The sequence below is a fragment of the Felis catus genome, chromosome D3, assembly GCF_018350175.1.
Source record: "Felis catus isolate Fca126 chromosome D3, F.catus_Fca126_mat1.0, whole genome shotgun sequence".
NCBI classification, from domain to species: Eukaryota; Metazoa; Chordata; class Mammalia; order Carnivora; family Felidae; genus Felis; species Felis catus.
In genome coordinates this window covers 73,323,454-73,350,240 of record NC_058379.1, presented here as the reverse complement: position 1 = coordinate 73,350,240, position 26,787 = coordinate 73,323,454, and the positions used below count along the sequence as shown (strand labels likewise).

Genomic DNA, 26,787 nt, shown 5'->3' with positions numbered 1-26,787 from the left:
CCCCCAAGGCCTAATCCCCCTTCCGCCCCGCCCTCGAGTCTCCAGAAGCCCACGTCAGGGCCCCTCCGTCGCGCTCCGCGACTCTCCCCCGCTCGGGAGCCTCCCGCTAAAGACGTTCTCTTCCCACGGGGAATGTCCACTCGCGCCCGCCCTCAGGAGACGTCCTCCTCTTCCCTCCACGCCACTCTTTCTCTGGTTTCTCCCATGGGCCGTCAAAGGATGGGGCGCCCCTCGAAACTACAGCCCCTTTTCGGGCCGAACTCACCGACGAAGTCTCCCAAAGAGATAAAAAAAAAAAAAACCGCACACTTCCACAACTCTCCGCCGAAAGCCTGCGCCTGTTACCGGACGGGAGACGCGATACAGCATCCCCGACCCGGACACCGCCCCGCCCCAGGCTCCGCTTGCTCGAAGCCAGCTCCGCCGTCACAGCGGAACGCGACGCCCGCGCTCGCTTTCAAACCGATCCAACATGGCGCTGGCTTGCGGTGCGCATGCGTGGCGCTCGGCGCCCGGGGCAGCTGGGTGAGGGGCGGAGGCCGCAGGGGAAAGGGGCGCGGCAGGGTGTAAGGTCGCACTCGCAGCCGGGAAGTGTAGTTTCTTCGTCCTCGTCTTTCTGGGGGTGGGGGGTGGGGGGCGGAGGGGGTGGTTGGTTGACTCCGGACAGCTTCGTCCGGCTGCCCCGCACGCCCGCCCCTCCTCGGTCACCACTCTTGGCGGCTACTCCGCGCAGATGATAGGCTGAACTTCCCTCGGCTGGCTCCCCGGGAGTGTGTGAGGGGACGAGGTGGGGAAGGAGACTCGGGGGCGCTGGCGGCTGCCGGTTTGGTCTCGGCCTCCCCGCCTTCAGAGCACCCCCTCCCAGGATAAGACACCATCTCCGCCGGTGGTGGAGGGGCAGCTCCCCGGACCACTTCCTTCCCTCCCTCCTCAGTGCCTTCCGCACCCCATCCCTGAGCCCGGTCCTTCTGGGCTTGCAGCCAGCCCCTCGCAATAGAGCAGATGCGAGATTGGAGGAGGGAGTTTGGTCAGGGATGGGATTTAACAAATTCCTTGGGGACCTTGATTCCCAGGGAAGAATGAATGTCAGTGACCCAGCACGGACTGGGGACCCAGTCAGGCAGCCCAGAAAAAGGGAGACTATGTACAAACAGATGTAAAGACCACTAACAACATACGTGATTCTGTCTACGAGGCTGGGACAGGATATGAGGTGCGAAGAATCCAGTTTCAACCAAGTGGTGTATCCAAAAAAAGATGTCATCTCAATATTGGTTTATGTTTATTTTCCACTGACCCTGTGGGTGAAGATATCCTTGACCGTTACTCCACCGGAATATGTTCCAGTCCATCCGATGTTACATCACAAGGTAATGGCCCTGTAGTCCTGCTGTTTGTTTTCTTCTTTGCACCCTCTGTAGCCCACTAAACTTAACCTTTCCTTTTTTCCTGGCAAACGAAAAAGTCCACGAGCTATAAAATGCAATTGAGTGGTTCAATTAAACACGTTTGTTGTGGCAGGAAGTGCTAGTGATTTGAAAATGAGTAAGTCAAAGTCCCTGCAGGAGTTTACACCCTAGTGCTGTGTTCCAATAATCTGTGCTTCTTTAAATCAGTCAGTATCAAGTATGTTGCTGATAGGAAATAAAGAACTGTGTTATATATGCTGGGGCAAGCACAGATCAGGGACCAGCCAAGGACTGTTAACGGCATGAGCTTAAAAAGTTAGACATCTTTGGGGTGCCTGGGTGGCGCAGTCGGTTAAGCGTCCGACTTCAACCAGGTCATGATCTCGCGGTCCGTGAGTTCGAGCCCCGCGTCGGGCTCTGGGCTGATGGCTCAGAGCCTGGAGCCTGTTTCCGATTCTGTGTCTCCCTCTCTCTCTGCCCCTCCCCCGTTCATGCTCTGTCTCTCTCTGTCCCAAAAATAAATAAAAAACGTTGAAAAAAAATTAAAAAAAAAAAAAAGTTAGACATCTTTATTTACATTCCGCCAGAATGTCTTTTTAACCAGTCCTTCTTTAAAATAATTTCTTAAAGTTTCCTTTCATAAACAGTATTATTAACGCTTCTCTTACTACTTTTTTCTTTCATCGTGGGCATATATAGCAAATGTGTCCTAATGAGGGTATAAAGTGAAAATAAAGAACACAGAAAATATTAAGGAAATGATCAAATATATTGACCTAATTCATGGATCAAAATAATTCTTCTTTGTTCCTTCACAGGTTAAGAGATATGGAGATCTCCACAAGGATTTGGAGAAGAGTCCCAATAATTATTAAAATTCTGGACTAGATCTATTAGGAAAGGTAAAGAAACTGAAAGTCTACTAGGAAAAAGGAGTTGTAATGGTTTACTAAAGCTGTTCAAATATAGATGTCAACTAGGTGTTATGCCTTGCTGGAGAACAAAATAAGAGAAGGTGGGTTTATGATCCAACCTAGACCTTTAGGTGAGAGCTAATTAAGACATGGTTCTGATCATTAAACTTTAAGAAGGCTTATTGAGGCAGCTCTTTGGAGAGTTTTTTAAAAGGTAGATTTAAATGGGTCATTTCAAGAAAAGAAACTAGTATTTCTGATCATCAAGAAGGAGCCCCACACTGTTTCAATCACGTTGGCATATATTAACTCACTTAATCCTTGTAATGACTCCATGAGATAAGTATTACTATCCCCAATCTATAGATGTAAACATTGAAATTAAGGGTTAAGCAATTTATTCAAAATAATGTAGCTTGTGGTGAGAGGCAAAGTTAGGATTTGAATCCAGCTGTGTGTTTCTTCCCACCATACCAACCAGCTTCCCATGACTGAAAACTAGATGATGGGCCAAAGGACCATTGAGACTCCAGTTTCCTGAACCCATTCAGAACAGAAACAGTATCTTACCTGTTTTTGCCACACCTACCACAGTACCTAATCCCTAGTAAAGGATTTAGTAAATATGTTTATATTGAACTGGTTTGAACTTGATCCTGTCTGAAGAGGTGAAATTTAAACAAGACACCAATGAAGAGGAATCTGTCATTCATATTTGGGAAGAATGTTACAAGCAGAGGGAACAGTAAGTACAAAGACCCTGAGGTAGGAAGATGCTTGGTTGTATTTGAGGAACAGCCAAGTCAATATGATTGAAGCTGAGTGGGAGAGAAGGCAGGTAGGAGTTGCCTTTGGAGAGGAAACCAAGGGTCAGATCATTTAATGCCACTGCCCTCACTTTAAAAAGACTAATTCCCGGAGCACCTGGGTGGCTCAGTCTTTTGAGCCTCTGACTTTGGCTCAGATCATGATGTTAATGATTCATGGGTTTGAGCCCTGTGTTGGGCTCTGTGCTGACAGCTCAGAGCCTGGAGCCTGCTTCACATTCTGTGTTTCCCTGTCTCTCTGCCCCTCCCTGCTTGTGCTCTGTCTCTCTCTCTCTCTCTCTCTCTCTCTCTCTCTCTCTCTCAAAAATAAATAAACATTAAAAACAATTTTTTAAATAAATACATGAATAAATAATAAAAAGACTAATTTCCAAGAATACTTGATCATCAGATGATGCAGCTTTACAGGAGTAAGGAAGCATGATTAAGCCTTTGGAAATACTAATGATTTATTGAATGCTTATTATGTACCAAGCATGGAGTAGGACAGTTAAGTGCATTATCTCAATCCTCACATTAATTCAACATTTAGTTATTATCCCAGAAAATGGGAAAACGGAAATAGTAAATAATGTGGTTCACAATTAGTGGCAGAGACAGAATTTGACCAAGTTCTCTTTCAGTCCAAAGCCTGCTCTTCATAGTATACCACACTTTCTATTTGAAAAACTATGAATAAGGAAGAAGGAATTCATGCGTGCATGCATTTAGCAATTATTAAATAAAAACTTAATTAAAAAACAAGTAATGACTCTTCATTACTATGTGACAGGCACTGTAGAAATAGTATTAAAATGTAATACAGCATTTTAAAATTGTTTTGTATGATTATATTCTTACCAGTCATCTGTTTTTACAACTTTGCAGGTAGATGGACTATAAGACGCTTGCCCAAGAAACTGCTCACGAAATTTTAGGATACAATCAAGATACATCAGGCTGGAAAGTGGTTAAGACTTCAGTAAGGAAACAAGTTAAATATGGTTCAAGAGTTTATTTTTTAATGAGAAGCAGTTCATTATATAGACTTTTTTAAATGTTTTTCTTTTACAAACCAAAAAAATATATTTTTACTTTTTGTTTGTTGGTTTTTATTTTTCATTTTTTTTTTCTGTATCTGACAGCTAATTTATTTCTGGATTTTTATTCCCCTTTGAGAAAAAGATAACTGTTTCCAGCAAGGCTTCTAAAAGATTCCATGGAAATCTGTGAGTACAGTTTCCTATTTGTAGACGTTTTGAATTCAATGGCATTGATATATCTAGAATTCAGTGCTGCTTCACTGGCTATAACATTGCTTGATAGTAATCAGGAAATAGAAATTATTAAGTCACTAGTTTAAATTTGGTATTAATAAATTAGAGCAATTATGTACCACCTAATCATTTTCAAACTTGAAGACAACCAGGAAAAAAAGTCTTTCCAAGCAAACAATTCACTAAGACAGAAAATTTCTACATCAAGAAATAATTACTATAAAAACAGATTGGTGTTTCCTTGATAACAGTAGTGTTTTGCAGCCTTTCAAACATTTCACCTTTCCGTTAAATAAGCCACTATAAAATAAAGTTTTTTTCCCCAAGTCATTTCTCTTGCTGATACATGTAATGTTTTCTGAAAGCTGCTTTTAAGGATATTTTTGAGGATCCTGTTATTTCAGATATAACTACGCTGAGGGTAGTGGGCTGACATTTTTAACCTTATTCTTAAGAGTTGTTCATTCATTGTTCATGATATCACATTAATGCAAACACATCATATGTTATCGAAATCAAATTTTATTCCGTTCCTTTTTTTTTTTTTTGGAGTCCACTTTTTCTTCATTTTGTATTTCTTGCTCTTTTTTATCTGACTAAAATTTGCTTACCTTTTGTCTCAATCCAATTTTTTTACTATAAGACAAAACTGGTATGCCTTGTCCTACTCATTTTAATAATTATCAGGAAGATAATCCCTGCTTTCATTGTCTAAATAAATAATGATTCTAGGGATGCCTGGGTGGCTCAGTCGGTTGAGCGTCCGACTTCAGCTCAGGTCATGATCTCGCGGTCTGTGAGTTCGAGTCCCACGTCAGGCTCTGTGCTGACAGCTCGGAGCCTGGAGCCTGCTTCAGATTCTGTGTCTCCCTCTCTCTTTACTCCTCCCCTGCTCATGCTCTGTCTCTCTCTCTGTCTGTTAAAAATAAGTAAACATTAAAAAAAGGTTTTTTTAATACAAAAAAAATAAGTAATGATTCTAATAGAGGCGCTTTCAAAAACAGACCGAGGAGGAAAGTAGGTGAGGTCAATGCCAGTGACACTAGAGGAATAAACTCTTAGAAAAATATTATAGCTTGTTGGCGTCTTACATACTGGACAAGTGTAGACAGCCACCTATGCGTCAAAGAAACCTTGGAAGTTATTTATTCATTCAACAATACTTCTTGGATATTTGTGTGCAAGGTACTCTACCACACCTAGAGCCATTCAAGGAATAGCTCCAAATGGGCTGTTTTAAAGCTTTATGGAGATTTTTGATCAGAGGCATTTTACTGTTTCATGCAAAACTAAACAAAAATTGGGACTTTTTACACTCACATTTTAAGTGAAATTTATACGCACTGTGTACTAGTTATTGATGCACAAAAATATCATACCCCATTTCTTAGTGTCTTAACACGATTATCCCATGGTCAGGATTCCAGGTGTAGCTTAGCCTGGTGCCTCTGCCTCAAGGATTCTTAGAAAGCTGCAATCAAGCTGTCACCTGGGGCTTCGGTCTTATCTGGCGGCAGCTCTACTTCCAAGCTCACTTCCATGGTTGTTGGCAGAATTTGGATCTTCCTGGGCTTGTTGGACTGAAGGCCTCAGTTCCTTTCTGGCTCTAGGCTGGAAGCCTTCCTCAGTTCCTTGACATAGGGACTGCTCCACAGGGCTATTCACAACATGACGTTTGCTTTCCTCACAGTGAGGAGTCTAGGAGAAAACAAGAGAAGGAGCAAGTAAGTCAGGAGCCAAAGCCTTTCTGCAGCCTAATCTTGGAAGTGACCTCTCATCACTTTTGGAATATTCAGTTTATCAGAAGTGAATCGCTAGATCCAGCCTGACTCAGGGGAAGGGGAGTCCACAAGTGTGTGAGTACCAGGAAGTGGAGATGAGTGGGGGCCATGTTAGAGACTATCACACACTGGTTTTGGAAAACCGTCTTTTAATTCTTTTTTATAGTTGCGCTAGAGTCCAGTAAATATCAAACACAGCTTTAAAATGAGGGTTATGGGGGCACCTGGATGGCTCAGTCAGTTAAGCATCTGACTCTTGAGTTCGGCTCAGGTCATCATCTCACAGTTTGTGAGTTCGAGCCCCGCATGGGGCTCTGCGCTGATGGCACGGAGCCTGCTTAAGACTCTCTCTCTCTGCCTCTCTCCCCCTCACTCACTCACTCTCTCTCTCTCTCTCTCTCTCTCAAAATAAATAAAGAAATAAAAATAAATTAAGTTTGATAAAAGGTAATGCAACCATTTTGCATACTTGTTTTCTCAAGGTCATCCCACAGATTCTTCTAAATTTGCCATGTTTATGTACAGAAGGAGAGTATGACTGGACCAGTTTTTTGGGGTTTTTTTTGTTTTTTTGTTTTTTTTTTTCAAAATACTTCTATTATTCTGTGTCAGCTGTGGCAGATATTTAGGTTACTACAAAGGAAACTTGTCTGAACATGTTGGTCAGGTTGGTATGCCTTGGTCAAAAATTGACCTCCCCTGGCCTGGATTGAGAAGAAAGTGAGAATTGCAGTCAAATCAAGGGGAAAATCTAGGGAAGCTTACAACTTTTCCAGTACATCAAAGACAGCTCCACATTTTAGTTACAGAGTTGGAAATAACCAAAGTGAGAAACATGAATATGAATTTAGAATGGGCAACAGAGTGTGAACATTGCACACTTTCGGCTAGATAGGATGGTCTAATGCTATTGGCCAAACTAGTATCTGGGAGAAATGTAATCCCTCAAAATGCCCTATGGGGTAAAGGGGTTGCATTATCAAATAAGTTTTTCTAAACACTCCAGACTATATTCTCTTCTTGGAAATACACTCTTAAGATCAGAGAAATCCTAGTGTAAAGAAACCTATTTAACTTTTCCACATGTTTTTGACCAAGGACATGCTTGTAAAATATTGGCCTGGATAATGGATCTCTCATCTCAGATTTGGATTCTAATAGAAGCTCTAATTGACTAGATATGTACAGAGAAGTGATTTATTTTTCATTATTTCCCTGCTGTCATCCCAGTGTAGGCCATTACCATCTCTATCTGGATTAGCTCAGTAACTCCTAATGGACTCCATGGATCTATTCTTACTCAACTGTATCCTGTTCTTCACATAATGGCTAAAGTAGATGCTTGAAATAATTCAGATTATGTCACTCCCCTACCTAAAATCTTCTAAAGCCTTCCCATTGCATCTAAAATAAAATCCAAGCCCTTTATCAAGCTCTGCAAGGCACTATCTAACCCTAGCCTACCTCTCTGACCTCTCCTACCATTTCACCCTCGCTCTCCTACTACTGTTGCATGAATGCAATGAACTTAAACCCGCCTCAGAGCCTTTGTAGTTGCTCTTCACTTGCCTGGCATGTTCTTCCCCCAAATCTTTCCAAGGCTAATGTCATTTTTGTCCTCAAGATCTCAGCCTCATTGCTCTTTAGAGTGACCTTCCTGGCCACACCCACTTGCTGTTTACTACACCACTCTGCCACCTCCTTCATTTACATCTATCACTATGTGAAATTTATCTTCTTCCTTTGTTCTCTCATTTAGTATATGTCTTGTTAGAATATAAACTTGGGACACCTGCGTGGCTCAATCAGTTAAGTGTCCGGCTCTTGGTTTTGGCTCAGGTCATGATCTCACAGTTCGTGGGATTGAACCCCATGTCAGGATCTGTCTGGAGCCTGCTTGGGATTCTCTCTCTCCCTCTTTCTCTGCCCTTCCCCTGCTCACATGCTCTCTCATGCACTCTCTTTCTCTCAAAATAAATAAACAGTAAAAAAACAAACAAAAAAATACTGTAAACTTGATGGAAATAGGAACCTGAATAGGAACGAGATTATAAAGAAATCACTTTTGTTTGTCACAGTGTCCCTAGCACCTGAAGAGTGTCTATCACATAGACACTCGGCAAGTGTGTATTGACTGAACTTATGGACTTTAGTTCTATTATATTGGTTGCCAAATAGAAAGTATTTAAATTTCCCTTGTAACTGCAGTACAAAGATATAAACCAAAGATATCTTCTTAGCACTTCACCTTGATTTCATAATTTCATACCCAAAAAGTTCCTTTTGTGGTTAGCTTGGAGCACTTGGGTATATGCAAGAGAAGAGTGCCAATTCTTTGGTGGGAATTTCTTTCTTTCCACCCTCAAGGGATGTAATACAGATTACCAGCACACAATTCAACACTACACATTCCCCAAAATGTTAGCAGCAGCTAACATTTATTAATCTTTTACTATATGTCAGGCAGTAGGCTAATAATTTTCTTCAATGTTTAATTTACTCCTCTTAGATCCTACAAGTATTTTCTAGCCTGCGGTTTTTCCTTGCATACATCACACTCATGTTTCTTTGCATGAATGCCTCATAGTTTTTTTTTTTTTATTGAAAACTGAATATTTAAGTCATGTACTGTGGCAACTCTGGATACAGATTCCACCCACCCACCCAGGGCTTGTTATATTTGTTTATTAGTTGGGTGGTTTGTGTAGACTAATTCTGGAAGTCTATTCTGCAGCCTCTGATAATCCCTGCTCTGATTTTTTCCCTTGTTTTTATCCTTTAGCCTATAGGAGGGATCAACATAAGCCTTTTATTGATCACAAGTTGTGCTTAAGACCCCCAAACTAGCAAGATTTTTACCCTTTACAGTTGGATCTGTGTGTGGTTTACAGGCTGTTTTCACAATTCAGCAGTTTTATGATTTTTTCCTGCACTTAGCCAGGGACAAGTAACTTGGAAGTTCTGTAACCAGTCACTCCTCATAGGGAGCACTCGTGGGCATACAGACATTCTTCCAGAACAGCAGCAAAGAGTATGATTTTATTTTAAAGTAGTCAGGATACATTATGTGTCAGAGGTTACACTTCAGTCTCTAAAGGCAGTAAGGCTTCAATTCTTTGTTGATTAATCTGTATGCAGCTTGGAAAATGCTTGTAAGTCACCAACCCATACCTTGCATTGAATGCTCCCGTGAGGGGCAGCCTAGGACATCCATTCTGATTGTTTCTGAATAGGAGCAGCCTGGTACATCCAGTATAATTATTCTGAGTGGGCAGTCTTTTACATCCACTCTGATTACCCCATAGTAGTGGCAGCCTGGTACATCTAATCAAAATGCTTGAGTAGGACCATCCTAGTATATACACTCTGCTTGTTCTGCATAGCTGCGACCTAGTGTATCTAATCTGATTGCTCAGAGTAGGGGCAACCTAGTATAACACCCTTTGTTTTGATTAGAGGCTTTGACTTCTTTGACTGATTGCTTTGACTAGAGACAGCCCAGTATATCTTTATTGCTCTGTATAGGGGCAGTCTAGGACATACAATGTGATAACTCCTAGTAGGAGCAGTCCAGTATATCCTCCTGATTGCTCTGAATAGGGGAAGGCCTGTCTCTTCTTACTGCTCTGGAGAAGCGGCAGCCTTGTACATAAACTCGATTGCTCTGAGTCTGGGCAGCCTAAGACATCCAATCTGATTAGTTCCGGTGGGAGAGCCTAGTACATGCATTCTGATTTCTCTGAGTTCGGGCAGCCTAGTACATCCCCTCTTTTCTAGGTGGGAGCTGCCTAGTACACACACTCTGATTGCTCTGGATACGGGCAGCCTATGTACCTACTCTGACTGTTCTGAGTAAGGGTATCCTTGTACATCCATTCTTATATCTGAGTAGGGGCAACGTAATACATCCACTCCACTTGATCTTAGCAGGGACAATCTACTTCATGTGCACAGCCTTCCACACCACAACCCCCCTGCCAGGGATAAGTGTGATCTTATGTTGTTCATCTAGCTATTATCTCTCCCTACTTCTGGCTGGTCTTTTGTGCTTTTGCACTAGTTCCATGTAATTCCTCTAATTGTTCACTAACAAGATCTGTATTTTTTTTTCAAAATTTTCTCCACATTTTGTTCCAAATGAAATCCATCTTCTCAGGCATAGCTGAGATACTGCCAGCTCATTTTGTCTTGCTTTTGCCCCTGAGCAGAGCCCATGCACTACTATTGGAGCTGAGTGACGCCTCCATCCATGAGCAGAAGGGGGATGTGAGGGTGACATTGGGGAGAGATGCTGCTATGACTTCAGTTTGCCCTCTTAATGTAGCAGGAAGGGGAAATAGGCCTCAGTATTTACGCCTGTTGTGCCCTGGACAGAGCCCTCTTCCTATCAGTAAATTCTGAGTGGGGTAAGGAAGCCTCAGTCTTCTCAGCAGTGCCTGCTGGGAATAGAGTTTAACAGCATGAGCTGAGTGATGTCAGTGACCCACCCCTCTAGGATAAAACCATAGCCCTAGACTGGGAGCTAGTGGGGAGAGGGAGCCCCTCCTTGTCTTCCAGGTGTGAAAAGGGGTTGGCTAGAAGCAGATCGTGGCTCAAATGCTACAGACTCTTACTTTTCCTATCTAGATTTAGTAGATATTCTTGAATAAATGTTTCTCCATTTCCTGAAAGCCCTTTGGTCATTTTCTAGAGAATTTCAATAGCTGTTTTTTAAGGTAATTTTCATCAGTTTGTTATTGTGAAACAGTTGTTGTCACTGTGGAGGAGGATTTACTAAAATTCTCACACAGCTACTCTGGAAGTCCCACCCCCAACTCTAATATCACATAGGATATGTGAAAAATATGATCACTAAAAGCCCGTGAGTGTCTTATCATCTTACAGATGCTTCCCCAAGTTTACAGTTTCTAGTATGCCAAAATAAACACTTTGTATTATTTTTCTCCTCCTCAACCTCCTAGTTACTCTTCTGGCAGTGCTCATTCACAAAAATCATAAAAGGCCATAAAGTATTTAGAGACATTAAAATTGGTATATTGATATAAATCCACACATACCAAAAGGTTTTCATTGCTGCCTGAAATCTTCATGAAATGTATGGTCTGTAAATAAAGTGTAACTTCACATATACTGATCAGTTATTCCATATAGCAGCTAAAGCTGGTTAGAAACTGTAAAAGACAAGAGAAAATAGTTAAAATATATATTTCTTTAATTTTTAGAGAGAGAGCATGAGCAAGGGAGAGAGGCAGGAGGACAGAGAGAGAATCCCAAGCAGTCTCCAAGCTCAGTGTGGAGCCCGGTGCAGGAGGGACTAGATACCAAAACCCTGGGATCATGGGATCATCCAAGCCAAAATCAAGAGTGGGACACTCAACCAACTGAGCCACCCAGGCACCACGGTTAAAATATTTTTAATTTAACCTGAGGTCACTTCATGTATAATGAGCACAAAGCTTTAGTGTAGATCGTAGTAAAATATCTAATGAACTGTTCATCTTAATGATCAATAGATATAAAAATATAGTTTAGATCCAAATATAACAAAATTGTTATCTCTGAAAGAGCCATGAACACAGTAGATGCTGATACCCAAGACGCATTAATGTTTTGTTTTCAAAGAGGCTTGATATTTACATATTTTTTTAAAGCCACTAACTCTAATTAGTGAATTAAGATAAGGTCATTTTTAACTAGTAGCCTACCCTTTGCCCAATACAGAGCTTTAACTGTGTTTTATAATCTTCCAAAGAGCGAAATAATTAATTTCTGCCTTGTAGTTATATAATACCTGTAGCTTATACTTTTCTCACCTTTACAAATGACTGGGAAATAAACATATTAACCATTGAGTAGACAGTCTAAACCAGGGGTTGGCATACTTTTTCAGTGGAGGTACAGAGAATAAGTAAATACTTTATGCTTTGCAGCAACTATGGTCTCTGTTGCACCTACTTAGCTCTGCCATTATAGCATAGAAGAACAACACATAAATAGACAATACATTTTTACGCCATTATAGCATGAAAGCATTATACATAAGTAGACATAGACAACCCATGGTGAGTAAGTATGGCTGTGTTTCAACAAAACTAATTACAAAAGCAGGAACTACACTAGATCTATAAGTCATAGCTTGCCATTCCCTATTCTAAACAGTAGATATGAAAAGTCACAAATCCTTAAATGTTGATAAACTTATAGGTATATTAGATATCCCTAAATTACATGAGATAGTAAACTCTTTTTAATGAAATAGGCTTTGTGTTAGGTGATCTTGCCCAACTGTAGGCTAAAGTAGTGTTCTGAGCACAATTACAGCAGGCGAGGCCTAAGCTGTGATGTAGATTAGGTGTATTGTGCATTTTCGGTTTAAGATAGTCTCAACTCACAATGGAGAGAGCTTATTGTAAACCCCACCAAATCTTATTTATCTTAGTGTAACCCCATCAAAAGTCAAGGAAGATATGTATATGTTAGTTAGAAATATCAAAAGGTTGAAAACTCTTCATACTCCAAGTTTACAATATAACTAGAGAGAGAGATAACTCATTATGTAAAAAAACAATCAGTGGTAGTATATACATATCTCTTAATAATTTCGTACTTAAATTTTAACTGTTATCATATCTGACTTCTTTTTCACAGGACCTGATAATTATTCAGGTTGTTTTCTCATTGTCTTATACAGAGCTTCATAATAAGCTCTTTAAAACTTTGTAGATCTGAAGGAAGGAAACATTACATAGTAAGGAAATTTGAGGATATCTTATAGAGAAAATTAAGGACTAACTGAGCTTTTAAAGAGAAATTAACATACAAAGAAATAGTCTAATGAATTCCTTATTTGTTTCCCAAATCATAAAAACAAAGTTTCAGAGGAAGAATCATTCATAAATATGACTATTTAGTGTAACAATACTGTTTGGTTTTTATCTCACTCCCCCCCAGAAATTATAACTTTTTAGAGGTTTAAAATTTTGATTTTACTTAAACCTATCCCCTCAGGTTGGAAAGAATGATTAACTGGGAGAAGAGTAGAGCCAATATTGTTCAGACTTCATTTTAGTTCAACAACCTTCTCCTAAATACTGACTTTTAATCCATTTTTCTCACATTGTCTTAATTTCATTGATGGATAGCCAAATCTAATTTCACTGATGGATAAACACAAAGGTTAGTTACTTGCCCAAATCCTGACATGCAAAAAATAAATGTAATTCAAAAGTCAGTGTCTATAAATAAAGTTCAGTTGTAACACAGACATGCCTATTCATTATATATTGTCCATGGCTGCTTTACTGCTACCCTAGCTAAGTTGAATAGTTGCAACATAGATCATGTGGCCTGCAAAGCCTGAATTATTTACCGTCTGGCCCTCTCCCAGAGAATTTGCTGACCACTGCTTTAGACCACATTACATCCATAAATTAAGAATTGGGCCTGGGGGCCTGGGTGGCTCAGTCTGTTAAGCAGCTGACTTCGGCTCAGGTTATGATCTTGCTGTTCATGAGTTCAAGCCCCTCATCAGGCTTTGTGCTGACAGCTCAGAGCCTGGAGCCTGCTTCAGACTCTGTGTCTCCCCTCTATCTCTCTGCCCCTCCCAGCTTGTGTTCTGTCTCTCCGTCTCAAAAATAAATAAACATTAAAAAATTTTAAAAAGAAAAAAAAAGAATTGGGGCTAAAAGATACTGTACGTATAAACACACAAACTTCTCATCAATTGCACTTGGCTTATGATAAATATGGCAGGTAAATATTTATGAAAAATATTTTAGAAAAATCCTAAAAGAAAGTAGCCCCTCTAATAAGACAACTATAAAACATTATAAACAAGATATGTAGAAAAATGCATCTTGAAATAATTTATATTAATTACTGCAATGTTTATTTCAATAAACCTGGCTACTTCCAATTGAGTACTAGTGTTTTGAATTGCTGATATTACCTACAAGTGTTCTTTACTGCTATTTGCTAAATTAGCCTACTATGGTACATTATATTTTAAGCTAAGCCTAAACTAGTAAAATTTTGAATTTTCTCTATTTTGTTAACTATAGATATCGTGTTGAAGGAATAATTCCAGAATCAACAACTAAGCTATCTGAGTTCCTCTACAAACCTGAAAACAGAGTTACATGGGATAAATCATTGAAAGTGTACAATATGGTACACAAGATTGATTCGGTAATTTGCCGTTTGATATCAGACTTCTACTGTATCAATATATTTTTAGTTTTATTAGTGATTTGAATATATTAAACCTGTATGATTATAGACACTTCATATTTTATAGACTCCATTGAATTGAAATCTTTATAAAAGCCTTAAAACTTCCTTCTTTATTAGTCAAACGTTTAATTCTAGTTAGCTTTATTCTCTTGTAAAGGCTTAGCACTTTCTGAATCTATCCAGCTTTCTCGCAGACATGTGCCTTTGGTCTTGAGGGGATTGAACTTTATGTATTCACCTCCTCCATTAGGTAGAAAAAAAGACGAAGCATGCCTTCTTGATGGGAAGTCAGTAGATTTATCTTAATCATAATACATTAGACAGCAGGAACAGTGCAGACACATACTGTAACTGTTTTTTTAAGAGTAAGGTTATAGTATGGAATAATATCTATATGTTGTGGTTATATAAACCTATATATCTACTTATGTAGTTGTGGTTTTAGGAACTTTCACATACATTGTCTCAAACAGATGAACAGGGGGAATAAAAACAAAGAGAAAAAAGTACAGGTAATTAGAGTAGAAAGTTTAAGTCACAGAGGTGGGAGGAAAGACCAAATGTAAGAGACAAGAAAAGCAGCACACTATAGACCTCTTATTTATTAAGACAGCTATACTTTATGGTATGTACATTACACCCCAATAAGCTGTTTTTAAAAATCGGGTCATAAAGTGAACTTTCATGATTTTCATAAACAATTACACGTGTAAAACTTCAGGTCACTGGGTCTTTGGTTCTTTGAGTCTCCAAACCATATTCCACATGTCAAAACAAATATCCTACTTATCTGCCATCACCTCATCATCTTCTCAGAACTTAGGTTAACTTTACCTCCTTTTATTAATTGATTTTAAAGCCTGGGAGTTGGGGGAGGTTGTAGAAAAGCCCAGGAAAGTAAATGTTTCATTTTATAGAGAGCACCTGAAGTTCCTATCCACCAAAAACACCTATCTATTACTCTCTTGGGATTTAAACATACAGTTTGAGAAGCATAGTCCACCACAAATGAAGATTCACACATTTGGACTGTCTCTTTCATGACTGCGTGACACTAATCGCACAGTTCCTTTTATACTTCATATGTTCCTGCTGTTGCTGCAAATCAACTGTAATAACTAGATCTGGCATCAAAAAAAACTGATCCAGAGAAATTATGTGACTTGCCCAAGGTCGCATACCAGGCAGAACCATGACTTAACACTTGATCTCCTGATTCCAATTCTATGTCCTTTCCAGTATATTACAGAATCTCTGAATACCATTACACTGCACCAAGAATTCTTTTACCTTCCTATGAATGTTTATAGTATGCATCTCCAGGGATGTTTTAATTGACTCATTCACCTGCATTGGTGAGAGAGGGATTCCTACTCCAGGGTTTATGAGGGTGATCAAAGACATGACATCTGACACTAGACAAATGAGATCAACACCAGTTTATCAATCATTAGTCACAGTCCAGGAGAGGAGGACTGTTACAACTTTGTCAAATTGGTATTTGTTAAGTGGAGCACAGGGTGCCAGATGGTGAGCCACAGTTCAACGAAAGACCACAAGAGAAATTGAAATAGAGAAGTTTCTTACTCACAAGTCCTGGAAAAGGTACACGGAACGCCTCCAGGAGCCACACGGGGAGGTCAAGGCAGGCCGCAGGCAGAGAGAGGCAGGCCCTGAGGCACCTGAGCGTCTGTGAGTAGAGTGCTTTGGGATTCCTGGGCTAAGGCCAGATTGGCCAATTCAAACCAAAAAGAGCAGGTCACTTTGTAAAACACAAGTCCCAGAGGTGTCCAAGGAGCTCACGAGGGGAAGGTTGTGGGAGGCAGGGGAGACCATTGATCGGAAGGGGTGTTGGGGAAGTTACATCAGGAACTGACGTTTCCTTGTGACTGTGGTGACCAAGGCATGCGCTTGGAGGGGGGGGGGGGGGGGGGTTGGTGTCAGTTTAAGGCCCCCACAGGCTCAGTAGCCAAACAAAAAGTTTACTGAAGCAGCGATACCACGGAGTAGCTTAGCTAAACTCCCAAGGACACACCGCCATGCGGAGTGACATGGGAGTTGCACCTAGGAGCAGAGTAAATAACCAGAGGTTGTGCAAGACCAGCATTGTGGTGTCAAGAGGTTGAGGTGACCCCTGACTCCTACAGGAGACTGTGATTGGTTGGATCAATTCTGCTGTCCAGCAGGGAACTGAAACCCACCACTCAGGGACAAATAGGAACTGTGGCTGATCCTGTGATAAGGGGCATTGCCTGGCAAAGGGGTCTTACCTGTAGGAACAGAATGGGGAGAATACCTTGCAGTTAGGCCATTTAAGACTCTCCCAACTTCAGCAGACGTCAAGGCGGCGCATAATACTGGTCCTTAATTTTAAGGCCTTATACCACAGGGTGCTAAACCAATATATTTGTCAGAATATATTGCCTAATCAGTGTGGACTGGTAGAAATACACTGGGAATAAGGAACAAGGGTTCTAGTTCTGTACTTATCCCTAGTTTTGCATGTGATTTAATCTGTTAGGCTTCGGTTCCTTCGTCTAAAAATTTAAAGAGTAGATAGTAACGAAATTCCTTTCTGAATTTTCTGCACTTACATTAATTCCTCACCAGATATTTGATTTCCAGATTACTTTCTCCCATTTCTGTACATTGCCTTTTCATTTTATTTATGGTTTCCATTGCTGTGCAGAGCTTTTTTGTTTGATGTGGTCCCACTTGTTTATTTTTGCTTTGGTTGCCCTGTGCGTATGGTTATAGATCTAATATTCCTCTAACACTGAAAATGCGAGCAGATTTGATGATGTTCTTCTAACTTCAAAGCCCCCTTCTTTTTCCAAATAGTAGCTAATGTTATGCAGTGAAATTCTCTGGGGAGAGATACAAAGGATAGATATGAAGTAACTGTTGCAATCTTTACGGTTTGATTTGTTCCAGGACACATTCATATGTCATACCATTACACAAAGTTTTGCCATGGGCTCAATTTCCCCCCGAGACTTTATCGACTTAGTATACTTCAAGCACTGCGAAGGGAATATGGATATTATCAGTTGTAAGTTGAAGCATTTTGCCCATATTTTGGAATTACTATGAGTCATTAATAAATTTTGTTTTCCTTTAACTCACAGTTTGGGAGAAACTGCTTTCGATTAATTTGTTATTCTCTTTATTTGGTGAGACCAATAAATGTATGTATAATATACACAAGCCTGAATTTTACCCAACTCTGGAGGTGCCATTTGTATCAGTCAATAATTATGGCATCTCTTGGCCTTTTTGCAATTTATACCATGCAGCACTGAGTATAGACAGATAACCTGTAGGCTGAAACTTCACAGCACACATTTTAAAACTACTAAGACACAAAGTTAATCTTTGGATATGCTATGTTATATATGAATTATGTAGATTGGGCATATCCAGTAACTGAAAATTCCTGAAGAAATTTTCATTAGATGAGTCTTTACATAAATGTGCTTATATTTCTTTTAGAAATTGGAAGTTTTGATATCCTTAGCTCTGTGTCACTCTGTAAATGTGTCACTCTGTAAAATGCAAATGTGTATAGTCTTTTCCTAACTTGCTTTATTCACTTAACACATACCAGTTCATACTTGGACTCAGATAAATACAGTAACTCCTGGTGAAGGGATTTTGGTAGGACAGTAGCCTAAAGCCCTGTTTTTCTCCAGAATTCAGTTTAATCTCACCATTCCTATCTGAATAATCTTCTCTATTGTAAACTACTTGGGAGTAGGGACAATTAAGTGTTGTAATTATTATATTCCAACAAAGTTTCAGTTATTCTATGTCTGTAGTACTCTAAATTTCAGATACTAGACTACTACATAGTTCTGCCCGCTCAAACACAGCTCTGTTGCAGCATAGCAATAAGGCCTGACATTCATCACTTGTATGTGGCTGTCCCTTGTAGTTTCATGTAGTCGTCATTGAGTTGTCTCCTTTTAAAATGAGAGTGCATAAAAGTGTATTCACCATCTACAGCACAAAATACTATATGTCTGAATTATAGATCTGTTATTTTCTGTATTTGAAGGAGACCATTTCAATCTCATTTTTAGTGGTCAGAGGGAAGGTAAAAAAGAAGTATGGAAGAAGTTAACATCAACAAATAGTAGTAGTAATCCGTCATTCAGTGATCAATACTAAATTTGCTTTAAGCAATTTTCTTAAAATGAATTTTTGATGAATACTGAGTTTTCTTCTTAACATTCCTTTTGTTGTTATTTAACTTACTACGCAGCTTGCTTTAAGCTAAATATTTTGTGTGCATCATTTCACCAACGAGGAAACTAAAGTTCACAGAAATTAAGCTACATTAGCTAAGAAGCAGCTGAACCAGAACTAAAACTCAAGTCTTCTGACTTTCCAAACTCTGGGTTAACTATATGCCTCATAAAAGATCCATACTTGTTTGTGAACTACAACCAAAAAAGTTTTAAAGAAAGACCAGGATAATCCCCATGTTTTAAACAGAGAAACACCGTGTTAATCTCACTTCCAGCAGTACCGTTATGCCAGCACAATAGGATCTGTTGAGATGATGAACTCGCCGTGAACAGGGAAAAGGCATTCAGCCTCATTTGTCCGTTAAGTGATTTACATTGCATTTACCACAGAATTGATTGCCTCTGTTAAAATCCTAAAAGAGAAGTCACCATCTCTGACAAGAGAAGGATTCAGTTGCCAAGAAAAAAACAAATATATTTTTAAAAATACTTTTAGGGCAGCTGGGTAGCTCACTTGGTTAAGCCTCTGACTCTTGATTTCGGCTCAGAGGAGGATCTCATGGTTGGGAGGTTGAGCCCCACGCTGTCAGCACAGGAGCCTGCTTGGGAGTGTCTCCTTCTGCCCCTCCACCGTGTGCATGAGCACACAAGTGCGTGCGCTCTCTCTCTCTCTCTCTCTCTCTCTCTCTCTCTCTCTCTCTCACACACACACACACACACACACACACACACACACACACATAAATAAATAAATACAATGTAAAAATATTTTCAGAAAGGGTATATATAATTATCATAAGCTTAGAATCAAATCACCTCCCTTCTACATTCACATACAGTATGGCTATGCCACACAGTTCTTAAAACAAATTCTACTGATTTTTAATTATCCTCTGAATTAGCTACAGGGAATTGGCAGAAAAGAGCATTTAAACCATCTTTACTGACACACCAAATAACTACATCAAATATTTTATTTAAAAAATGATTAACAATTTATATGTTAAGTATTGAATCACTATATTGTACACCTGAAACTAATATTCCAGTGTATGTTATCTAACTGGAATTCAAATAAAAACTTTAAAAATACATAGGGGCGCCTGGGTGGCTCAGTCGGTTAAGCATCTGACCTCAGCTCAGGTCATGATCTCACGGTCTGTGAATTTGAGCCCCACGTTGGGCTCTGTGCTGACAGCTCAGAGCCTGGAGCCTGCTTCCGATTCGGTGTCTCCCTCTCTCTCTGCCCCTCTTCCACTCATGCTCTGTTTCTCTCAGTCTCAAAATTAAACATAAAAAAATTTTTTTTAATATGTAAAAAAAGGATCTAACCCTAAAAAAATAATAAATAATAAAAAATGGTTAGTAAAATTTATAAACCTGATATCTTCATAGAATAGTCTTTTCCTTTGTGATTTTTTTTGCTTCAAATCTCAGGAGCTAATTAAATGATACTTTTAACACATTGTCTTGTATGTAAAAGGTAACAACATCTTTAGAGATACTAGAATGAGATCATTTGAGAGGACAATAGTGCTCATACAGGGATTTTCTCAGTTTTGACCTGTGTGCACATACATATGTACAAACATACATACACAGGTATAAAACTAATATCAATGCTGACAATAACTAAATTAAATTAAATGCTATATCACACATATTTTTTAATACACTACTTCAAATAGAATTTTTCATCTTTGTGGAATAGTGTTCATTGTCTTTCTTTCTTTTTTTTTTTTTTTAAATCACTTAGCTAACAGTGTGGATTTTCCAGCATACCCACCATCGTCAAATTACATACGTGGTTATAACCATGCTTGTGGTTATATATGTTCTCCTCTGAAAGAGTAAGTGTTACTTGCATTTATTTTATTTTAACGGCTTTTAGTTCAATTCTTAACTAAATTCCTAACTCATTGGTACAAGTATATGCCAGCATATTCTGTTAGGGGGGAAAAATTGCCCCTACGTGTAATTTAAATGACAATTTTTATAAGTGTTTTCATCATGAGAATGGATAATTCCCTACAAAGTATGATGTGAGGTCTCTGGGATGAGTCACACATACACATGCATTGCCTGCCCCCCATCCCTTCACCCCCAGTTAACTTTGACCTGATGCTTCAGATTTCCCCATTAGAGTCACTTCTGTGAATTACTAAGCAATTTTTGTAAATTACACTTCCCAAGAATTATAATATATTCACTATTATCAGCAATGAATGCTTCGTCCTAAATGAATTCTTTCCAGTGGACTACCTACAGATACCTGCAGAATGAGATGTACAGTAGGTAAATTTGGAAAGAGCTGGAGAAATCAGAGATGAGTCACTGCCCACAGGTGACCAGCCTAGGGGTAAATGGTGACATAAAATACACATATTTTGTAAATGTATGTACATTAATTCAAGGTAGCTCATTTCACAAATTCCTTAAGTTTTGATTTTTGCTAAATGATTTTATGTAAGTAAAATATATCAGCACATAAAAACTTGTAAAATTTTTTATTGGCCAGATACAAACCTCTCAGTAGGAGGGGAAAAAAAAATTATGTGAAGAAAGTCAAAATAAAATTACATTTTAGGCTGTATTCCTTAACGTGTTCTCTACTGCATTAGAGAACCAAAAGAATTTCACAATTATGTACATTAATGGACAGGATCATTGGTGCAGATGATATGATGGTGATACATGGTCTTTCTACCCACCTGTCACTTTTGAATCTATGGTCAAGACTGCATTCTCCACAGCAGGAGAGAGCAACACAAGGGAAGGGGTAGTGCTCCGAATCAACTGGGTAAATCAGCCACTGGCGGGGACTGTAGTCAGGAAGCTACACACTCTAAGGTGTGCATCACAGCCTGAGGCCCCGTCTTGCATCTTGTTAACTTTCCACTGTCAAAAACATGGAACACCCAAAAAAAAAAAAAAAAAAAAAAAAAAAAAAACATGGAACAAAGGGTGATCTAGACGTCCCATTTCGGGCAAGAGCCCTGCCTAGCATCCTGTTAGAGAAAAGATGGTTTCATTCATAGTCTCAGAGAAAGGTATGAATAGAAAATGATTCTTCTGTGCCACGCAGCACAACATTTTGGACAACCAACATTTGTAAACTAGTCATGTAGTAAACTTACAAAACTTATTATCAGGGGGCACCTGGGTGGCTCAGTTGGTTAAATGTCTGACTCTTTGATTTCGGCTCAGGTCATGATCTCATGGTTGGTGAGATCAAGCCCCACATTGGGCTCTGTGGTGACAGCGTGGAGCCTGCTTGGGATTCTCCCTCTCCCTCTCTCGTTATCTCGTTCTCTCTCTCTCTCCCAAAATAAATAAACTTAAAAAAGATTATCAGTAGTAAAGGCACTTTTCTAGTAAATACTGGAAACTCAAAGAGATTTAAGACCTTACCCATGGCTCGTGAATATTCTCAATCCTGCCACCAGAGACACTTTTGTGAAAATAGTCTAAACTGCATAGAGACGAGTATGGGAAAGGGACACTCACACAGTTTGTGGGAGCAGTGGTCTTTATACCCCCCAAAAGAATTTTGTAAAACTGTACTCCACCTTGCATATTTGTAAGTTGATATTGAAATTCTGCATAGGATTAAATATAGAGGATGCAATTTATGGCACTTTAAGTATTGATACTTTTTTTTAAAAGTGTTATATCACTCTTGTAAGCATATCCAATAGACTCTAAATACCATAATAAGTTGAAACCTACCATAACTCAATTTCAAAATACATACAAACTTCAACACTCAGAAATTTACATCATTCTTTTTCTCCTTGATTCCCACATTCTTATTTTCTTCCCTCATATAATTTGATCCTAATAGAATATATGTTGGGGCACCTGAGTGGCTCAGTCAGTTAAGCATGCAATTTCAGCTCAGGTCATGATTTCATGGTTCATGAGTTCGAGCCCCACATCGGGTTCTATACTGACAGCTCAGAGCCTGGAGCCTGCTTTGGATTCTGTGTCTCTGTCTCTCTCTGCCCCTCCCCCCCCAAAATAAACATTAAAAAATAAAAATAAATGAATGTTACAAAATATATGTTGTATTAGATTAAATTGTTATTAAAAGAGCAAAATAAAAATATATTACCAAATGTTACATAGCTATTAAATATAAAAGCCAACTGTTACTGAAAACATGCCTTGATTATTAGCAAAACTTAGGTAGCATTTGCTCTGTGCCAGGCAGTCTATAAACAGTCTACATATATTGGCTCAGTTGGTCTTCCCAATAACCTTATGAAGTAGGTAGTATTACTATCTCCATTTTGTGGAAAAGAAAATGGAAGCCGGGAGAGATTAAGTAATTCTCTCATGGCTAAACATAGGTAATAGCAAAGCTCAGCTTTAAACCAATCCAGACTGGCTCCAGAGTCCATGCTTCTAACTGTTACACTCTTTTATCTGTGTATTGGTGATACTAATAAAATGAGATAGCACTTACTATTGTCTACTCCAACTTTGTAAGTACTGAGAAATTTTTTTTGAATAAGTGGGTTAAAATGAAAAGAGTATAATTCTAGGACTGTCATTAAATGCCTTTGAAATTCTCTTGTGTTATGTACCATAAATTACATAGAGACCTATAATCAAAAACATTTTTTAATCAAAAACTATTTTTAATGACAAATAATTTAGATCCATAAATTTTATTGAAAGCAAAGAATTGACAACATGATTTATTACCCAACTCACTTCCAATTAATCAGGTTTTTCCTTTGGGATCTCAGAGCTGTGTTTTTTGTTTGTTTGGTTGGTTTTTTTTTTTGAGTAGACTCCAAACCCAGTGTGGAACCCAACATGGGCCATGAACTCATGACCCTGAGATCAAGACCTGAGCTGAGATCGAGTCAGATGCTTAGCTAACTGAGCCACCCAGGCTTCCCTCTCAGAGATTTTTACATGCCAGAGCAAAGCACTGTAGTATCACTCAGTACTATTCAGGGAGGGTGACGGGTATACTTGTGTTCTGTAAAGCAACAGAGGATCATATGAACATGCTGGTGGGAAAGGAGAAGCCTACATCTCCATCAAAGATAGTCTCAGATGAGTTTAGGGAAAAGGTACATGTGAAGGTTAGAGACCTGAAAATTTATTCCCTTAAATGTTATTATCCTCTCACACCCTTTGGAAAGTCTTCACATACTCCAGTTTGAAGATCACTGGGTTAGAATACGAAGTACTACAGTCTTCCTAATGTCACTTGGAAAGAATATTTCCAAATGTTAAATGCACAAAACCTTTGACCTAGAAACTCTATGTATTTGTAGAAATCCAAATGGATCCATTACAAAGATGTTTTATTGCTGCTTTATTTGTATAGCAGCAAAAAGTGAGAAGCAACCCAAATGATAGTCCAGAAAGGTCTGGTCACATAGAGAATGAAATAGTGTATGCAGTGATGAAAAATATCTAGGCCAATTGGTATGTCTCAACACAGAAAGAAGTGCATGATGTCCTACTAAGAGGAAAATAAAACTAGTTGCAGAAAAACACATCTCATTTTTGTAAAAGCAAAAATGTGTATGTGTGTATATGTGGGGTAGGCAAACGTATATGCATATATGTAACTATCTTTATATATACATAGGCAATAGTCTGAAAAGATCCAATCAAAAGTATAGTAAATATCTCTGGGAAACAGAATGAGGAGAATAATTATAAAAATTCTGTTTTGTTTAAATTTTTGTAAGCACATATTAATTTCGTAATTTAAAAAATTTAACAAAATGACAAAAAGGAAAAGCTGACTGAAGACTGTAACATATAGTCTACTTAATATTTTTATGTAAAATGTTTATGAGTGAAAATCACTCTGCCCCTTTTTGTGCCCTTCCTTCCTCCCCGCCTTCAGTAACTGTTTGTCCTATCATAAGCACCACGAAGGGAATCGATGGTGAATAAGACAAGGATCCTGCTTTCTATGAAATTATAAATTCAGTAGATAAATCCAAAAATCTTTATATTTTTACTGCTTCCTTTGTTTATAGGAACCCAGCACATTCCAAACTAGTGATGTTTATCCAGACAGAAATGAAAGGAAAATTGTCCCCATCAATAATTGAAGCAACCATGCCTTCCAACTTAATAAGCTTCATCCTCAATGCAAAAGATGGAATAAAAGCACACAGAATTCCATCAGGACACGGATCTCATCCTAACGGCCACTCATCTTTCCTAAAAAAGAAATGAGGCCACAGAAGAGCATGCGTGGCAGTCATTGCCACTCACCTCCAAGTCAATGTGCATAAATACTGTTAAACTTTGCTAGACGGTATCCTTGTACAAATTACTGAAGGCACCTTGTGAAAATAAGAACTCACAGTCGTGCAAGAGAACAGCATTCAATATAGTTTTTAATCTCATATAAGAATGATGTGAATAACAAGTGTCCTTTAATGTACTTTTATCTTTTGTTTTGTTCCCCCTGGAAAATGCCCTGCAAAAGAATCAGTAAGAAAGCATACACAGTCAGAGGTCAGCATTAATTAAAAATTAAAATATATTTTAAATTGTTTTTTCTTGGGGCGCCTGGGTGGCTCAGTTAACCGTCCCACTTCTGCTCATGATCTTGTGGTCTGTGGGTTTGAACCCCGCATTGGGCTCTGTGCTGACAGCTCAGAGCCTGGAGCCTGCTTTGGATTCTGTCTCTCTCTCTGTGCCCCTCCCCCACTTGCACGCTCTCTCTCAAAAATAAATAACCAGTTAAAAATTTTGTTTTTTCTTCACTTACTGCTTAAATTGATAATTATTGGAGACATGTACATAAAAATTGAAAAGAATTCCAATAGAATGTATAACGACTGATATCTAAAATGTAAAATTGAATGAATGCATGAATCAATTTCTGGTTCTGGCCAAGATGTAACAATCCATTCCTCCCAAATCCTTCCCTTTAAAACTAATAGACTGCACATAAGCATAGGGAGATTCAAGCATAGGTGAAAAGAAGGCAAACTAGCTAGAAACCTAGGACTTGAGGGATGGCATAGTCATTGTTGGGGTCTCCTTATTGCCTTCTGTATATTCCAGTCAGGGCACTGCAGAAGCCTCCAGCCTGGAACCACCTTTGATATCCTTCCTGGGGTAATGTCAGTGGGGTCCTGTGGCAAAGTGAGCATTCCCTCCCACATCAACTTGGCAGCAACAAGACTTAGCCAGCTAATGCAAAGAAGGTTGGGTTACTATTCACTTCACTGCCCTTCCCTCATCCCCAGTGTCACCAAGACCCAGCAGGGTGCTGCACCTCCATGCAAACCCAATGTATTTCAATGGTTTCCCCTTTGTAATGTGGCCCCCAAAAGATATGTTCTTGTCAAATCCCTGGAACCTTGAATGAGACCTTATTTGGAAAAAGGATCTTTGCAGATGTAATTAAAGACCTCAAAATGAGATCCTCCTGGATTATTTAGGTGAGCCCTCATCTAATCATAAGTGTCCTTACAAGAGATGCACAGAGAAGAGTTCTGCAGCCACAAGCCAATGAATACCTAGAGCCACCAGAAGCTGGAAGAAGTGAGGACAATTCTCCCCCAGAGCCTTCAGAGGGAGTGTGGCCCAGGTGACACTTTGATTTTGGGTTTCTGGTCTCCAGACTATAAGAGAATAAAAAACTTTGTAAAGCCACCAAATTTGTGGTAATTTGTTATGGTAGCCAATGACGTCAATCAAAATTAACAATGTGTGTTCTGGGAAAGAACTTGTGAAGAAAATTAAAAGACAAGCAACAGCCTTGCAACACATTTCTGTCAAGGACTTGTATCTAGAATATGTAAAGAGCTTTCCAAAATCAACAGTATTAAAAAATCCAATTACAAAATGGACAAAAGACATTTCAGTAAAGAGTATATGTAGATGGCAAGTAAGTCCACAAAAAGTTACTCAACATCACCGGCCATTAGGTAAATGCAAATAACCACACTGAGTTATCAGTACATGCGTGTCAGAATGGCCAAAATTTTAGAAAAAATTAGTGATTATATCAACTGTTAGGATGTGGAGACACTGGACCACTCATACACTGTGGGTGTAAAATGGTACAGCCACTCCGGAAAAGAGTATGGCAGTGTCTTACAAAATGGAACATGCTTACTA

The 26,787-nt window shown here is 39.1% G+C and overlaps 3 protein-coding genes and 1 long non-coding RNA gene across 15 annotated transcripts in view; 1 reads left to right on the top strand and 3 right to left on the bottom strand.

Annotated features, from left to right (window-relative positions):
- Positions 1-445, bottom strand: part of CUPIN1 (cupin superfamily member 1) — a 62,520-nt gene extending 62,075 nt beyond the window's left edge. For 2 of the 3 annotated variants that reach the window (XM_006938916.5, XR_006587570.1), the window contains exon 1: positions 266-401. The gene's annotated coding sequence lies outside the window, so the exon portion shown is untranslated. Of the gene's footprint in view, positions 1-265 lie in introns of all 3 variants that reach the window. The other variant, XM_045041048.1, reaches the window with a different exon arrangement.
- Positions 400-25,198, top strand: STARD6 (StAR related lipid transfer domain containing 6). 10 transcript variants are annotated; one of them, XM_019815294.2, is made up of 9 exons: positions 400-488; positions 1,074-1,370; positions 2,228-2,311; positions 4,018-4,111; positions 4,309-4,358; positions 14,248-14,374; positions 17,354-17,471; positions 20,426-20,519; positions 24,684-25,198. In XM_019815294.2, exons 4-9 carry the CDS (start codon positions 4,022-4,024, stop codon positions 24,883-24,885), a joined length of 681 nt encoding a protein of 226 aa, XP_019670853.2. In that variant the 5' UTR covers positions 400-488; positions 1,074-1,370; positions 2,228-2,311; positions 4,018-4,021; the 3' UTR covers positions 24,886-25,198. The 10 variants fall into 10 exon arrangements, with proteins under 10 accessions (XP_019670853.2, XP_011286415.2, XP_019670852.2 ...); XM_011288113.3 differs by having other exon boundaries at positions 414-488; positions 1,311-1,370; XM_019815293.2 differs by having other exon boundaries at positions 440-525.
- On the bottom strand, positions 5,272-19,227 carry LOC111557334. The gene is made up of 3 exons (XR_002737358.2): positions 16,011-19,227; positions 11,245-11,358; positions 5,272-6,104 (listed from the first exon to the last, which is right to left on the bottom strand). It is a non-coding gene; the product is annotated as an uncharacterized LOC111557334 (long non-coding RNA).
- POLI (DNA polymerase iota) overlaps positions 25,032-26,787 on the bottom strand; it is a 47,066-nt gene continuing 45,310 nt past the window's right edge. The window contains exon 12 of the transcript XR_006588423.1: positions 25,032-25,132. The gene's annotated coding sequence lies outside the window, so the exon portion shown is untranslated. The remainder of the gene's footprint in view (positions 25,133-26,787) is intronic.

Coding starts and splice junctions, on each gene's coding strand:
- STARD6 (XM_019815294.2), top strand. CDS start 4,022: ATGGACTATAAGACGCTTGCCCAAGAAACTGCTCACGAAATTTTAGGA. Junction 14,375..17,353: donor TGGTACACAAGATTGATTCG/GTAATTTGCCGT, acceptor GATTTGTTCCAG/GACACATTCATATGTCATAC. Junction 17,472..20,425: donor GAATATGGATATTATCAGTT/GTAAGTTGAAGC, acceptor TAAATCACTTAG/CTAACAGTGTGGATTTTCCA.